Raw genomic sequence first — 16,631 nt, forward strand, 5'->3', positions numbered from 1 at the left:
TGCGTGGCTGTGAATAGCAGTGAGGTGGCAGAGTAGCAGGAACGCATCTGCTGCAGGTGATGAGTGCTTCTTAGGAAACAGTATATGTTGTTTTTGCTTGTAACTGTAGGTTTGTTGTTACAAATGTAAATTATAATGCCTGTTGTGATTCCGGTTTCAGAGGAAATGAAATGTCGAATATTTCTGGGTATCAGCTCCTTCAGATGCCCGAGGAGACAAGGCCACTTGTGCCACTTGCTAAGTGCAAGCACGGTACTTAAGCAAAAATCTGAACGTTGTATCTATGGAGCTTAGCAGATGGAAGCTGAGCAATCCACAAACGTTGTTTTCTTCTTGGTAGAAGAGATGTTTTGAAAGAACAGATGCTGCAAAATGCTCCTTATTGCCTTCAAGTTCACCAGCCACCTGGTATGTTTACTGGAGAACAACAAGGCAAGCTTCTGTAAGCAAATTTGTGCAGAAATTGAAGCAGTACCATCTCTTGTAAGTTATTCATGTTGCTGGCAGAGGATTTTAAATTTGACTTAAAGGTGTTGGAACCAAAATACGCTTTGTGCCCCTTGTGCCTCTTTCTGTTTAAGGACAGAAGAGTGCAAATCTTTCAGCAAGGCAGAGTAAAATAACTCAGCACTCACTTCAGTATTTATTATTGTAAATCATCTCTGTCTGCATAGAAGATGTGTGAAGCACAGCTGCTGAGGGCAAGAGTTGACATAGGCATGACAGGCTGAATTATACCTTTAAATACCATAATTCTGATACTTTTGTCACGATATTCTTGACTAAAATTTTGCATTCATATGGATTCACCGTAGCCTTACAGAGACAGATCTTGGGGCATGCAGCAGCTCTTATCTTCCCCAATCCATTTCTCATAGTATGTGGAATATCTGAAACTTTTGTAAATATGAGAAGAGGAGGAAGGAGACAGACAAGTTTTATCTTGCCTTACTGTTAAGTGTGTGTTAGAAAAAAAGAAAAAAACAGACTGCAGTGTATTTCTTTTTACCAAAGATGGAAAAAATTGTTGAAGGGACAGGTATTCGAATGGCAGAATATATTTCCCCATTAGGGAAAAGCAGTTAGACTCAATGAGGCCTCTGGGAAATGTGACTGACATTAAAAACAATCCTATTTTGTGTTATGATACTCCTTTAATAATGAATCTGAGCTTTTTATGTGTTTAGGTATGTTTATTTAAGTAACTGCGTACAGAAGGAGCTGTAGAAAACATTCAAGGTAATGGAAAAACAACACCTCTCATATTTTCGATTCCTGAAATTGTTTTTCATACTTGAAACGTTGTTCTCTTATATTAGCATGAGACCAGATAGAAGTTCAGTCTGAACAGATGAGTTTGGACATGTCCCCCAGACTGATACCATCAGTATCACCATCAGAGTGGTGTCTCAGGCACAGTTCTGGTGGCTTTCTGTGGTGCTTTGTCTCCTTGCCTGAGCATCAGTCTCTTCCCATCAACATCTACAAGAAGATGCTTCTTCATGAAGAAATACAGCTTGTGTTTTTCTCTGCAGCCAGGATGTTATTTTTTTTCAGTTGATGAAGCACAGTGCCTGTTTCATATGAAGACGTAACTACTAATTGTATTTCTCTCTTTTTTTTTTTTTTTTTTTTTTTTTTTTTTTTTCAGAAGCCAAAACCAAAGGACTGGCATCCTCCTGGAGGATTTATTCTAGGACTGTGGGCACTGATTATCATGGTTTTCTTCAAGACATACGGAATCAAACACATGAAGCACATCTTCTGAATTTGAGCAAGCAAGACGATTGCGTTGGCTGCTACTTTGGATTCACTGGTGTCATCTGAGTTCTCTTTATGTATATTATGGTTATAGTGAAAAACAGAGTTGGCATCTCACTTCTAAGTGTTCTTTCCTGCTCTGTTAAATACAACCCTTAGGTCAGTCCTTACACACTAGACAAGTTTGGATTTAGGATTCTGAGTTGGTACAAGTGAAACAAAAATATGATTACCTCACTGAATCTACTTAAAAGATATACCAAAAAGAGTGAAACTATGAGAACACCATGTCCACCAAGAGCATGTCATAGATGTCATCTTTTTACTCCACGTGATCTGGATTTGGACGTTTTGGGGTTTTCAGTGCACTGGATTTTTGCATAAAGCAAAACTGTGACTCTAGGATCAGGATGGAAAATGTTATAAGTAGTATTATTGTATCCAGTAATTTCTGAGCACTTGGAAGATGAGATTTATAATTTAGGTTTTGTAAATTCTGTTCAGGCATATTGATTTGTTCTTCTTGGACATGTAATGATGAATGCATGCTAACTGTGTTTTGGCTGGGTAATACACAGATACTAATAAAGAGAAGAGCAAATTTCTGCATGTATAAAAACAGTAAGTGCCAACTAGGTGATACTCTTGCAGAATGCTTTTGGAATCTCTTCTCTCCCCTAATCATAATAAAGCTGATGCATACATGGTTTAAAGTTACTAGGTGTTATCTGTAAACACTTTATGTTGAGGCCAATAGTGTTATCTTAGAATCAGGTGTTGAGCATTTTCCTATTGCACAGAACAAATCTGAGTGCTTACACATTTTTATTGTTTTTCACTTTCCTTCTCTTTCAGTCTGGCTGTGTCATCATAAACTCATGTAAGAGGTAGCAGACTTGTCAGAGACCTCTGTGTATGCAGTGACTGGAGAGGATACAGGGAGGGCAGCCACTGAGACTCTCAGCTGTTTCTTGGGTTGGATGTTAGACAACAATAAGCAACAGAAGTGTAGCTCATCTCGTGAATGTAAAAATCCTTTTTCTCCCTGTATCTTCTAGGCTTGGATAGGATAAAAGTACCAAATGAGCCATTTTCAGGAGGTAAATACTTGCTTGCTGCACCTTGACCTCACAATAAAGTTGTGGTATCTAGAACCTTGTGGTATTTTTTGCTGAACAGCAGGAATTGCTTTCAGCATTTGCTGAGCTCCAAGAACAGCAAGTAAGCTGTATTGAAAACACCAATGTCCTCATAATTTTATAAACTGTTCTTCTGTGGAAAATATTGGTGATTTCTTCCCAGTTTGCCACTGAGAAGTTTTTGTATAACTGAAGCAGCTTAATCAGAAAGGTGAAAGCTTTGTTCGCTTCTTCAGAGAAGGTGGAGGTGAGAAGCTGTGTGAAGCATGAGGAATGGATGTCTTTGTGATGTACTGGCTTGGTGGTTTATTTGTTTTTTGGGGTTGGATCTTTCACAATCAGTAGGTTCATATGCAAAACATGATGCCAGGGTTATTTCTCTTAAAATGCAAGAAGCTATACGTTCTCATACAGCAACCTACTGAGATCTGTTGTAGGCTGCTGCAGAAATACAGAGACAGAGAAATGTGTAGATACTGTAGAAAAATGAATCCTGCAGAATTTGTTCTTAGAGGATTTGCTTGCATTCCATTTTTTAATCCAGCCTTTGATCCTCTTTTTCTATTGTAATGAATATTTTTAATCAAATATTTATTTTATGGGCTGGCTTTGTCACATATTAAAAATGGCTGAAGTGAAATTGATAGAGCTTTCTGCCTTGCTTCAGTTTGAATTAGAGTTACTGGGAGCCCTCAGCACTTACTGAATTTTTTTTCTACCATCTTTTGCAGGAAATGTTGGGTACAAATGTCAGCAAGAAACAGCAGATACCAAACTTTCTGTCTTTTTAAAACTTATCTGCTTAGGGAAAAGGAGGCAATTAGGTAGGTTATTAAAATGCAATTTAGAAATAGAAGCACTTGCTAAATGTGCCCGTGAAGGTGATTAAACTGAAGTGAGAACAACAATTACACTAAAATGCGACAAACTACACCGTGGGCTTTTCTAATGTTTTTATAAGCACAAAGTAAGGGATTGGAATACATGTTTCTCAGAGTCACCATAAAGTTGCCTGTACTACATTATTCTACACATTATTTTTTATACAATATGTTTTATTCTTTGTTTAGCCTGAAAACAACTCTAGAAATATCTTCTTGCTGTCTGTAAATGTGTTTGTGCAATTACATATTTATTTCTTTTAAGTTGGTATCTTTTCCGCTGACAGCCCTTCAAACTCACTTGGGATCTGGACTCCAGGAACAAATGAGGACATTCTTATACACCATTCGTGTTTTACAGGCCAGAAAATATGCTTGTGCAGTGCAGATGCTTTCTGCGTTGTGCACAGATGATCTCTGTAATGGAATTGAGAAAATAGGCAAGTTGACAGCTCCTTTATGTTTCCTTGCATAGAAACTTACAGAGCAGAATTAATTTTGACATTTTGAGAGTCTGTATAGGTAGGTCTGTGAACCAAACACACTCATGCTTGCAATATTTGGTATGTGTATGCCTGCACCTTTTGCTGTGTAGCTGGACTGATCTGTCTGCAATGGGTTTTGTAGATGTTGTTTACAACACTGGTGGCTGATAAAAATAATTGTTTCATTTCAGTATTTCAGCTCTCTCAGAATCATGTATTGAAACAGTATTCAACTGAAGAATGGTAAGTTAACTGCTCTTGTACTCCTGTATGCGTTCTCCTATGCCTCTGCACTTCCTTTCATTTTTAAATGGTCTTTAAAGTATTGCATGCATTTAGAGCAGTTTCGTATGACCATGTCCAAACATTTACACAAATGCAGAATTTAAACTGTGCTTCTGTAATAGACTGAGAAGTGAGATTCCTCGCAAATCAGTGAAGGAAGTCTGAGAAGTGATGACACAGCATTTAAATTGTCTCAACCAGCCAAATATTTTTTGTTTTTTATCTGAATATTACCAAGAAATGCTGTCATCCTAGCATAAGCAAAGGTAACAGAGTCATCAGAAGTATTTTTACGATAGTATAGCATAGAGTATATAGAGTATAACTCTTCTAGAGAGTGACCTGTCGCTCTACCTTCACTAAAAAATGGTCTCCATTACTGATTATAGCAAAGCAAATGAGTGCAAATTGAATCCATTTCTCTCTGTTCAGCAGTCAGGGATTTCCATTCTCTGGTACCACATCCTGGAAACATGAACACGAATCTCATGGCCTAATGCCCTGCAGATGGGCGTTGGTGTGTGCTAAAGCAGAGCTGAGTTGTACGTAGCCCTAACCCAGTGGTGTGTGAAAAAGCAAGGACCAGACTCAACTATGAATTTATCATGAGTGGAGAGGATCTGCATGGTGATGGGGCAGGAAGGTGTTGTGTATAGGACAATTTGGGGACAAAGCTTGGGAGCATCGGAAAACTCAGTCTACCTGTGTATAGGTCTTCCAACTCTGTCAGAGAGCTCTTTGTGACCTGGGAGAATTATGCTTTCTGGATGAGTTCACCTCTGGACTGAAGACAAGCATAAAGTATCTCACCCAAGAGGCTAACAGAACCATAAAGTTATGAACTACAGAAAATAGTGTGCGTAATGAAAGTGTCTCATCAACCGTAACTTCAGCACTTCTTTACAGTAATGAGCATAATGGAGTTTTTGTATTTTTGGGGTGTTGAAAAGCAATTTTTTATTTAAAAAAATAAAAAGGAGAAATGTTTCTTTTGGAAGATATCTTCTGCTCTGTGTGCTCCACTGTTCTCTCTGCTTTATCTCTTTCCATTAACTTCCAAAAATAACATGCTGTAGGGAAACATGTCTTGAAAGTATTGAGGTTTTATGATGAAAACTTGAATATGCTGTGTAATGTGCTCTGAAATCAGCATTTCATAGCACTGATTTCACTTGCAAGTTATTTTAAATAAGTCACTTTTTTCTCCTTAATGAGGATTTCTGCCTTGTTTGATGATTAAATTGATAGCGTTTAAGGTTTCAGTTCAAAGTTTATAAACACATACAGCTCTTAATGTTTAGTTCTGCTGTGTTTCCCTATCCGTGCAAATTTTAGATTTTTGTTTGTGTTGCTTGTTCTGTGTATACAGACAGCTCACTGAAGCCTTGACAGTACAGGCATGTCATTTTTGCTGCTCTGGCCAACAGGCTTCCTAGAGGCGTGGATTGTATCAACACAAGTTATTTTGGTAGCATTGTTTGCAGGAGGCCCTTCAACAAAATAAGCACTACCAGAAACAGGCTGTCTCTGCAGAGTAAGAGCAATGCTGGCAAAGCTCTAGCATAGATGCTCTTTCTTCCAGTAAGATTTTTTTCACACTGCTCACTGAATCATTTCTTTGGTGACACAGCTGCTGGGATGTATTTTGTTGGGGAGGTTTGTGGCATGTCACGCTTGTTCCTATGTCAAAGTCAACTAATTGGAACTAGGAAATGTATTTCTTTCCTTGCCTGCAAAATGACATGCTGGAATAATGCTGGCATACATTACACATTTATTGGTTCCATTGGTTTTGACCCTGTGCTTTCTTCACCTTTGGTTCTAATATAACGATAGTTACTTCCTTTGTCAAATGCTTTGATATTTACCAATGAAGAACACCACTAAGTATTAGCTATTGCTGTTTGCTTTTTGTTAGTTGCTTACTGTTTTTGTGCTGGTTTGTGTGTCCAGGTTACGTGTGTAGCTCAAAATACGGTGGCTCAAGTTGCGATGATTTTAGGTTCCTGTGGTCTTTATAACGCAAGAGGAGCACTGAGCAGAATTGTCAGTATATTGTGACAGTGCACGGCAGTATTTTGTACAGCTCTTCTGCATAGCCTCCTTCACACTTGTCCCCATCTTCTGCACTTGCTTTTATCACTTATTTCTGCGTAGCTGCTGCTTGTGTGCAACAGGATTTGCAACTAAGTGACCAGGGGAAGCCTCTTAGTGTATGGTATACTCCTTGTCTAGAAGTGTATAGCTGTATTTAAAGTAAAAAAAAGCTGCAGTGGAGATATTCCAGTTTTGTCCTACACAAATGAACAACACACTGAATACTGGTAACATCTTCTGGTTTTGGCATTGTGTGCAGCTTGATTAGGGCAGAGATGGAATGAGGGGAACACATCCTCACCAAAAGCTAACCATCCTAACCAAAGCTCTTCCCTTAGACTCACGTGGTGATTTGGATCATGTTGTGTGTTTGGATTATAACTAATAGGCTCTAGCTTGATCTGATGGCCAAAGCGAAGTCAACGAATTTCTAACACCTTATATCCTGCTAAATATGCATTATTCCTTTTATCTTCTCTATGCTTTAGGAAGTACTTTGTGTCCTAAAAGCCACTGATGTTATCTTAATGGTTGTCTGTCTTGGTTGCTTAAAGAAGCTGACAGACTTAAATATCACTGTGCATCTCCTCAAGGAGATAAATCTGCTCTGAGAAATGAGAAATGATTAAGATAGCTTTCCTTGACTGTTAAGTAGGGTCCAGTCTTGCTCTCCATCTGAGCTAGATGCTTTCACATTGCTTTCAGTAAAATGAAAATGCAGTTACTGTTGGATGTTATGGCTGCCTGGCATGTGCCACTGCTCTGCGTTGGCACAGTGTGAGCGTGGCAAGACTGTGACTGGGCTTCAGCACACGAGTTAATGTTCATCCTGTACAGAAATGTCTGTTGCTTTTTAATTTAGAGTCTAGCCTCTACATACTGTGTCTAGGTGTGACCTAGGATAGATGTCAAGGGAGCAGTTCAGAAAAGCAGCACAAATATATTGACATTTTCCCGTGGAATTCTGCTTGTAACCTTGTCCTGACAGGAAATCTGAGGATGTTTCTCTTAACTTTTGTTTCCTGTGTTCAGATGGGCTCCTTGAGTGAAGATCTCTGTTGTGCTGTAGTACCACAGTTTCTTTGCAAGCCTTTGAAGTGCAGCCTTGCAAAACCAGTTGTGGAGCTCCAGGTGGACTCATCACCTGGTTCTTGTCTACTTGCTTCAGAAAACTTGACACTTAGTTTCTTCAGCAGTTGATCTCAATTCCAGCTGTCCATGGTATGGCATAACAGCTATGGTTCTTTAGGGCAAAAAACAGCTGCTCAGATTAAACCCAGCATAAAAAGCTATGGTATGCTGAAAGTTCAGAGATAAAGTAACACACCTCTTAAAACTGCTCTAGTGTGTAAACACTGTTTTACAATAGTTTTTAATATGTAAAATGATGCATAATGAAGATCATGAATCAGTCAAATTATAGTGATGAGTGTAAGATGACAGCATAAACTAGAGAACGGCAACAGCTTCTGGTTGCACTACTTATCCTTGGCCTGGCAGTATTTTTTTAATCATAAATCTGTTTATCACTAGGCCATAAAACCTTGCTTAAAGCTGAAAAGTAGCAGGATATGCTATAGTTCAATGTATTGCTTTTTATAAATTACTCATGTATTTTTAAACAATTGAAATTGCAGCATTTTAAAAAGTTTACCAATTTGTTTGCCATCCTGTAACAACTTCCATATTTCAGACTGGATTTATGTTCCCTCTAAGTCTTTGTGATCGTTTTTTTTTTTTTAATTGCTGCCTTCTTGACTTCATCAAATTCCTTTTACAGAAGTTAAGCTTTATACATGTGGGTGTGACTTAGGAAATACACCTCCATACTTTCCGTAATCTGGTGAATGCTGAACCGTCACAGGAAGCTGATGAGACTGAGTTTGGGGTTTTTTGTTCTTTAAAAAGACTGGAAATGTACTGATAATAACTATTTACAGAAACTGAAGAAGGAATATTTACAACTACTAGTTTTACTCTGTTGAAAGTCAGACGATCTAATATCAGTTTATCCTACCTTTCTTCTTCAGATTCTTAATAGTTCACCTGATCTGTTCTGTGCTGACCAGTCTTTCAGGCAGGAGGCATGCACATGGAGCACAACACAATCTTGGGAGTCCTGCTGAACACTGTAAGTAGATCACCGTAATCTATTTTAAAACAATCTATTTTTACCAGAAACATCACAATCTGAACATTTAGAATGTAGGTCCTGCAGCTCTCAGTTAATGGGAAAACTAAAAGCTTACTATATGAAAAGATCTTTTTATTGTATCACTAATCAAATAACAGAAGGGTTGTGGAATCACAGTACCTACTGTGATCTGCACCATCTCTTGCAGTCACATTAGAAATGATCTGTAAATCAATTTGACAGAGTTCATCAATTCAAGTAATACATGTTGGATACATGCCCCAGTACACATGCTGAAAGGGATGTGCAAATTACTATCAGTTCAAAACCCATTCTGTTCTTCGTAGAATTCTGTGAAACGAAGTGGAAGGGATAAAATATAATCACTGAATGAGGGACAGTTAGAGATCAGCTGGCAAGAGATGGGTCACAAGTAATTGGCAGAAGCAGGGATTTGTATTAATTTTGTGTGGTGAATGATGTATAGCAGGAAAAGCACTAAAAGAAAAGTTCCAAGGCAAAATAGGTTGCACTTTATTTCTTACCTTGTGATAGTGGGGAGTGCTGCAGCAAGGAAGGGAGCTGTTGGAGAAGGTCCAGAGAGAGCCACAAAGATGGTCAGAGGTCTGGAGCACCTCCCCTACGAAGACAGACTGAGGGAGCTGGGCTTGTTCAACCTGGAGAAGAGAAGGCTACAGGGTGACCTCATTGCAGCCTTTCATTACCTAAAGGGAACCTACAAACAGGAGTAGAGTCAACTCTTTGAAAGGGTAGATATGGCAAGACAAGGGGAAACGGTTTTAAGTTGAGGGAGGGAAGATTTAGGTTGGATATTGGAGGAAGTTCTTTAACAGAGAGAGTGGTGAGGTGCTGGAACAGCTGCCCAGAGAGGCTGTGGATGCCCCATCCCTGGAGGTGTTCAAGGCCAGTTTGGATGGGGCCCTGGGTAGCCTGGTCTAATGTTAAATGGGGAGGTTGGTGGCCCTGCCTGTGGCAGGGGGTTGGAGGTTCGTGATCCTTGAGGTCCCTTCCAACCCAAGCCTTTCTATGAAGGAGAGTGGTTCTCTTACACAGCATTACAGGGGTAACGCTGTTCTACCTCTGACAAGGTGCTTTACTGCAATTTGTCCCTAGAGAACTAGGGCATCTGCTGGGCAGCTGCAGCTGTTGCTGTGACATTTTGTGAAGACGAAGTCATAACATGTCATAACTGAGTTTAAATGATACTGAGTTTGGTTCCAATTCCATGTATTGTCTCTGAGGTTGAGCTCATTGGGTTTAGAGGCTTCAGTACCTTTGTTCTGGCTTTACTATTTGGCCAATGAGAGACACCTTTGTCAGTGTGTTTCATGCAATAATTTCTTCAAAATAATCAACAGGAGCAGTTAGAGATTTTGTATTTGTGAGGCAAAAGGAGAAATAATGGCATAAATGAAATTCTCTTTATTCACAAGCCAAGTGTAACCCAGTAAGACACAGTGTGAGCTTCCACATGCAGAACTAGCATTGTCCACTCCTTGTGTTTGCCAGGCTTGCGTACGTCACACAGATACTGCAGGTGTAACTTCGCTGCTCTCAGGGAGACAATTTCATGGAAATCTTTCTGCATCCCAGCTTCGGTGCAGTCCAGGATCTCTGAGGTCAGTGGTGGTCTTGGAACAGTGGAAGGCATGGATTACACAGGTGTGGCACTACCCTCTTTTTGGCTGGTCCTGTAGTACACTGTGGCACAGCTTCCTGGTTTTAGAAATTTGGTTGTGTTGTTGAAAGCCGTTGTTACAAATTGTCGTTGCTTGTTCTGCAGATTGTTGCCTCAGGAAGGCTGCTCCTTCAGCCTCTGCAGCACCACAACAAGCAAAACCAAACACAACCCCTCAGCTGTAGTTGGACTCTTCTGCACTGAGAACATGGTGCTGTAAACTGATTTCTTTGGGATGAACTCTGCCTTCCTTCCCCCCACCTCTAGATTAAAATAGAGCAGTTTGATAGCACAGCAGCAAATTCACATTAATACCAAACAGAATTTCCACTACCGTTTTCATATTAACATGAGATGCCAGAATGTAAAGTTAGCTAGATCTGCACATGGGACCATTCTTGCTGTTAAAGGCTTTAGGCTGGAATGGAGCCCAAAATTTTTAAAAGAAATGAAACATTTCCAGATCAAATATTAATTACATGCTATATAGAATCATATTTTTCAAACAAATTTTATAAATAAAAAGCTAGGCCTTTCAAACCATCAGCAATATTAATTTTGGATTTGAAAGATTATGAAAGATCAACACCCACAGAACTGTGAACTAGAAAAATACTGGCCTAGGTTGCATAAAAACCTCCATTAAATAAATACTGTCAGTTTTCACTATGAAAATTCAGTGGTGTTGTACTTTAAAAAACCATAATGAATTACCCATCCCGTTAATGATACCGAGTTGCTTTTCACAAATCACACACACGTACAGGAAGTCAGATAATGGCCCAAAGACTGGATTAACACACAGTTCAAAAGAAAGTACCCTGGATGCACTCCTTCATCGGAACTTCCTGACTTGCTGCAGTTATCAGCTGCAAATCCTGTTACCCTTTTGCTGTCAGTTGCCTTGCTGTCCCAGAAGGTCCAACACCCTGGTGGCTGATACAGTCGGTGATTGTGGTTGCAGTCTTATGCATTCATCCCTCAGACCGCTGCTTTAATCTCGGGGTGATTTACAGTAAGAGGTTCTGGTTTCCAGTCTGGCTGGAAGAAGTGAATATTGAATGTCCTCGCCCAGTTCTCAAACACTCGTTTCTCTGTGATGAAACGATGATGGCTGCCCTTTCGTCCCCGCTCGTGAGAAATGTACATTGTGCATTCATCGGGTCCCAAAGGTTCATAATAATGATAAGGTACTGAAAGATGATTAGGATCCCTGCGGGAGAGAAAAAAGAAATAGATGGAAGCCCCAGATGTTCTATTTTACTGATTGAAAAGATGCTATCTTTAATAAGCTGATGGGCTCAAATCTACTTTTACTCCCAGTTAAACTGCATTTTCAGGTATCTGCATTTTTCCTGAATATTTAACACATCAGAATGTGGCAGAGGTTTTTTCTTTGCTCCTTCCTTTAATCTCCTCCTCTCGGTTAAATAAAGGACAGCAGTAGCTCAGAAATAAGGGAGAGTGCTGCAGGGCTGTGCTACTACTCTGAAATTTGAAGCAAACTGCTTAAGAGATTTATATCTAGATAGTGATTTGTAAAAAGCTTTGCAGAGGTATTTACTGAAATAGGGAAAGAAAGGGAAAAGAAAGATGGAGGGGCACTGGTTATCTGTGTCACAGCAGCTGAGCTGAACACTCGCAGCTTGGTGCACACGGGTGTGAGTGCACAACTTCAGTGAGCACATCTGCGCGCCAGGTGAGCGACACAGCCTGCTGGTCCTGGCTTTATATCAAGGATCCAATGCCTGAGCGAGTTGTTTGCTATTGTAAAATGGCAACTTTCACGTGTGTATGTGAGCTGGAAATTCAGGCCATTCACACTGACCTCGTGAGCCCATCAGCATTAACCAGCAGTTATGGTGTCACATAGGATGCGCCAAAGACTCATGAAATATTTAGGATAAAGATCATTTTAACAGTTTTAACATCAGTGCTTTGATGTTGCATTCTGTAAGAGACACGTGTATTGTGTTTGTAATGTAATAAGCCACAGTGGTTCACTCTCCTTTTATTCTCTACATTAAACTATACCCATTATGTTCTTTTGCTTTGAGCACAGACTGACAGGAGCTCATACAGCTGTCTCTGTCCTGAATTCAAGGAGAGATAACTGTCCTAGACAGAATAACCCAACTGTACAGCGCTCAACAGTTAATACCAACAAAGTATTTTGTAGTGGCAGAAAAAGTAGCAGAATGTTGATTGATTGAAATACTGCCATTTAGTAAAGCCTTAGTGCTCTATATGAAAACCTGAGTCGAGTAAGAATTGCACAACAGAGCAAGAAATCTCACACAGAGTCAGGGCTGTCAGCTCTAATATTGAGTTGATTATTTTCATTTTGAAGAGCTAATATTTAAGCTCAAATTCAATTGAACGCATCCACAATCTGTCACTATTCTGTCTTGGTCATTATTTTTACTGTGTAATTCTGTCACCTATGCAATTCTCTAATTCTTCTTATTTTACCATTATCCATATTGTATGCGCAGAGGTAACGTATGATATTACTGCTGCTTTCCATTTGTACTGTAAATTAACATTTTAATTCAATCAGTCCAGCTTCCCAGTAACACAACAGGGCGATCAATCTTACCACACTAGAATAACAATAATATTGTGTTTCCAGAACAAGATGGATTCTAACTGTACTGTATGTATTCTCACTGGAATACATAAGAGAGCAAAAAGAAATCTTTTAATTTCCCACCTACAGACGGTGTATTTTTAATGTAAAAAAATACCCTTTTCTGTACATTCTTTCTAGGTACAACTATTAGATCTCAATCTTCAGTTTCATTTTCATATAAGTTTCTCTTAAGACATTGGACTTCTTGTTACAATCTCTAAAATGAATCATTTGTATGATTACTGTAAAAGTAATAGGAAACGCTTATGTTTTCTTACAACTACTAAACACACAGACACCTGCCTTTCATTTAGGCTTCTTTTCTTCACTCTAGATGGGTTTTACTTGTGTTCTCCAGGGTAAACCTATATTGCGTGATGGAAATTTACTGCTTTAAAATTATAATTAGTGAAGTTGAAATCTTATCTCCAGCAGTCTTTGAATAAATGCAGTCACAGAGGAACTAAATTAACTGCTCAGGCCCAGTACTGCACCATGAGCCTGTCAGGCTGCTGTGCTGATAGCGCATCTGGCTCACATCCTCCTGCCTTGTTTTCTTCTGATATTCTGAGGCTTAAAGGTCCAAATGCATTTTAGGTTTAGGAACACTGAAAGGCTGTTCAATACCTACCACTTTTTGTCTGAAGTCTTTTTCCTTTTGAGGCAGTTCTGGATTCCCCCAGATATCATGCTATTAAGGCTTGGATTGGAATTCTGGCCTGAGCAACTACAGCATAACTGAAATTAACTGTACTGTGTTATCTTCTAACTCTGCAATTAGCTTGTGTCACCAGCAAATGAAATGCATGAGTAATTTCTATGCGGAAATTGCTTGCCACCTCATTTATTAACATTAAAACAGATGCTGTTTTATCACTGACTGATACTGGACATTAATCAGTATTTTGTCAGGCTTCGCATGCATATTAATATCACAGCTGGGAGGAATCGAGAGAAGATCCTTTGTAAAATATACTCTACTTCCTGCCTAATCGCCTGCCAGCGCAGCAGCAGCGTAAGTGCTTGTACCCAATGTCAGTCATCCACTGTTTGCCTCTTCAGTGCACATTTTCCCACAGATGGTATCCACCCACAGCAAAAGCTGAAAATACAGCAAGCAGTGTTTGTCTCAAAAGAAACGAGACAGAAAAACATGGCCATCCCATCCCGTGTTCCGGTCAACCTCTCCCTTTACAAACAGGGCTGTTACAAAGCAACCCGCTGAAACCACAGGTGCTTGACTTGCTTTGTCAAACAATTCGTTCTTTGAAGGGTGAACAAAACGCAATTAACATGTTGAGTGATGGGCAACATGCTGCACCAGCAGTCCTTAAGTTTTTTGGATAATTTTTTTGTCTTCTATTCCCAGGAGCTCATTTCCTTGGCATGCATTCCAGCCCGGTTTTCCAAACCATCTAAGCATTTTGTTACTAAGTTAGTAAGGTGATGAAGAGAGATTTGGGTATAAGGAACTAAAGGGCATCGCTATCTCCCATGCAGTTTATATTATCACCTATGTGCATCAAGTCCTCCTTACGCCCCAGCAAATGTAAGTAGCAACAACTGCTTCTTTGCAGTTGAATTAAAGCAATTGAAAGTGGAGAGAGGAGGTGAAAAAAAAAACAACACACTAGATTTAAAAGCGGTGCCCAAAGGAATAAATTAAAGGATTTCAAATGCCAATTTTCAGGCAAATTATCACAGATGGGAAATGGCCTGGCAGTCAAATGAGGATTCTTCATAGGAAAATGATCTGACTCCATAATTGAAGCAAAAATTATTCATATCAGTTAAAAGAAGGCTCAGAATTAAGCTCTAGGTTTCTTTGAGTTCCAGAAGGCCCATGAAGGGGGGCAGGGAGAGAAAGAAGGAGGACGTTAAAGGGATCTCTTCAACACCTTGAATTTTCCTTGCATATGTAAGAACACAGAGATCCCTGTAAGAAACCAACCTTTCAGCGCTGCAGAGAATCCAACAGACAGGAACTGGTGTTACTATAAACTGCATTAAGCTTTGTCTCTATCCTTTGCAGATGCTGCTGAGCAGCCACAAGGAAAAGCAGCAGCACTGCAGCTTCTGCAGGAGTCGTGGTGCTATCTGTGCACTGCAATCTGGCTGCTGGTGTAGGGAAACAAGAGGAAAATGCTTGATATCCATCATAGGCAGAAGTGAGTCCTTGCATGTGCATGTGGCAGACTGCTTAAGGCTGCTCAGAGAGGGCAGTGCTTCCTTCCTGCCCGGCTAGGCTCAGACTGGATCCCTGGACATGAACAAGTACAGCAAGATGACTTGTTTTATGACAGAAAAGGGAGAGATGCACACTCTCTCCAAAAAGCTTCGTAACGTGCATGTGAGCACAGGCTTTCATCTCATTCCAGAATGTGCAAGACAGACATATCTAGCAGCGTGAAAGCAATATCAAAGCCATTAACCCTTAGCACAGCAGAAATCTGAAGCCAAGCAAAAGGCAGTTGGTATTACATACAGCTTTGCTTTGTGCTACCAGAAATTTATAATAATCACATTGTCAATTCCAGTTAAACTATCAGTTCAGTGTCCAGTGAAAGTAAATAGAAATGAATCTAAAACATGTTGTTGCAATTAATAGAGGCAGATAGTAGCAGTAGTGCAGACTGCTTCACTGGACTATTTTTCCCGCATGGGTTGCAAGCAATTTGGTTAATGATCTTAAGCTAATAATTTGTAGCAGAATCAACTGTATAATGTTCATGATACCTTTGAGGTGTCCTTCATGTTACAGATGTGATGCTAATTCAGTTCCATGACACTGATCACCCACACTCATTACTTACTCCACAGATTAATACTTAACAAATAATGAATATTTGCTGGAGTTGTACTTGGTGATATTCAATTTGAATAATATTAAGAACATTAATGTGTATTTTTTAAATCTTAATGATTCCTTAGTTGCACAGCAAGTAAAATACTCTTGTACCTATACCATCTCATGCATACATGAGAGGTAAGGTGGGTTGGGTTGGTTTCTCTTAGTTTTGTGAAATGGTAGTTTTTGTTGTTTTTTTTTTTGTCTGGAAGCCAGACAAATCTGCCCTAACTTACATTTGTTTACAGAATGTTTCTTTCTTTATGATTTCCTATTTTGTTCTCTTATTTCTCTGAAAGGATGCACTGTTTAAATTAATGAGTGGCTGATCAGAAAGTAAGTTTAACTTCACTTATGGCAGCTGGTGCATTTGGAACTGTAGTTTTCCCCTTCATAGTTAGTTAAATAAACCTTAAGACATTTTATATTATTTTAGTTAAGAAATGACCTTCTTCCTCTTCTATGGCCAGTTAAGTGCATCTTTGTTATCCAAGCTGTAAGCATTATTACATCTACTGACAGTAGGATTTATTACAGCATTTTTTTGTTATAATTTAATATTACATCCATTTGATTCCAGTGTGTCGTTTCTACGAAAGCCTTTCAGGTGGTCTTAGTTACCATTTTACCCTCTCCATATTTTTGTATGTGTTTTGCTGTTTTTGTGGGG

At 39.4% G+C, this 16,631-nt stretch overlaps 2 protein-coding genes and 1 long non-coding RNA gene across 3 annotated transcripts in view; 2 read left to right on the top strand and 1 right to left on the bottom strand.

Moving 5' to 3' along the window:
* PIGK (phosphatidylinositol glycan anchor biosynthesis class K) overlaps positions 1–2,478 on the top strand; it is a 64,188-nt gene extending 61,710 nt beyond the window's left edge. The window contains exon 11 of the mRNA XM_042819579.1: positions 1,652–2,478. Coding sequence (XP_042675513.1) covers positions 1,652–1,768 — 117 coding nt within the window. The 3' untranslated portion in view covers positions 1,769–2,478. The remainder of the gene's footprint in view (positions 1–1,651) is intronic.
* Positions 2,479–8,117: 5,639 nt separating this feature from the next.
* The window catches only part of LOC122160741, a 14,774-nt gene continuing 6,260 nt past the window's right edge, over positions 8,118–16,631 (top strand). Inside the window, exons 1-2 of the long non-coding RNA XR_006168946.1 lie at positions 8,118–8,779; positions 10,313–10,422. This is a non-coding gene — a long non-coding RNA (uncharacterized LOC122160741). The remainder of the gene's footprint in view (positions 8,780–10,312; positions 10,423–16,631) is intronic.
* Positions 10,228–16,631, bottom strand: part of ST6GALNAC5 (ST6 N-acetylgalactosaminide alpha-2,6-sialyltransferase 5) — a 65,629-nt gene continuing 59,225 nt past the window's right edge. The window contains exon 5 of the mRNA XM_042819580.1: positions 10,228–11,694. Coding sequence (XP_042675514.1) covers positions 11,463–11,694 — 232 coding nt within the window. The 3' untranslated portion in view covers positions 10,228–11,462. The remainder of the gene's footprint in view (positions 11,695–16,631) is intronic.

Source organism: Centrocercus urophasianus, unplaced genomic scaffold, assembly GCF_019232065.1.
Source record: "Centrocercus urophasianus isolate 14NV4802_14NV808 unplaced genomic scaffold, USGS_Curo_1.0 seq_18, whole genome shotgun sequence".
Taxonomy (NCBI): domain Eukaryota; kingdom Metazoa; phylum Chordata; class Aves; order Galliformes; family Phasianidae; genus Centrocercus; species Centrocercus urophasianus.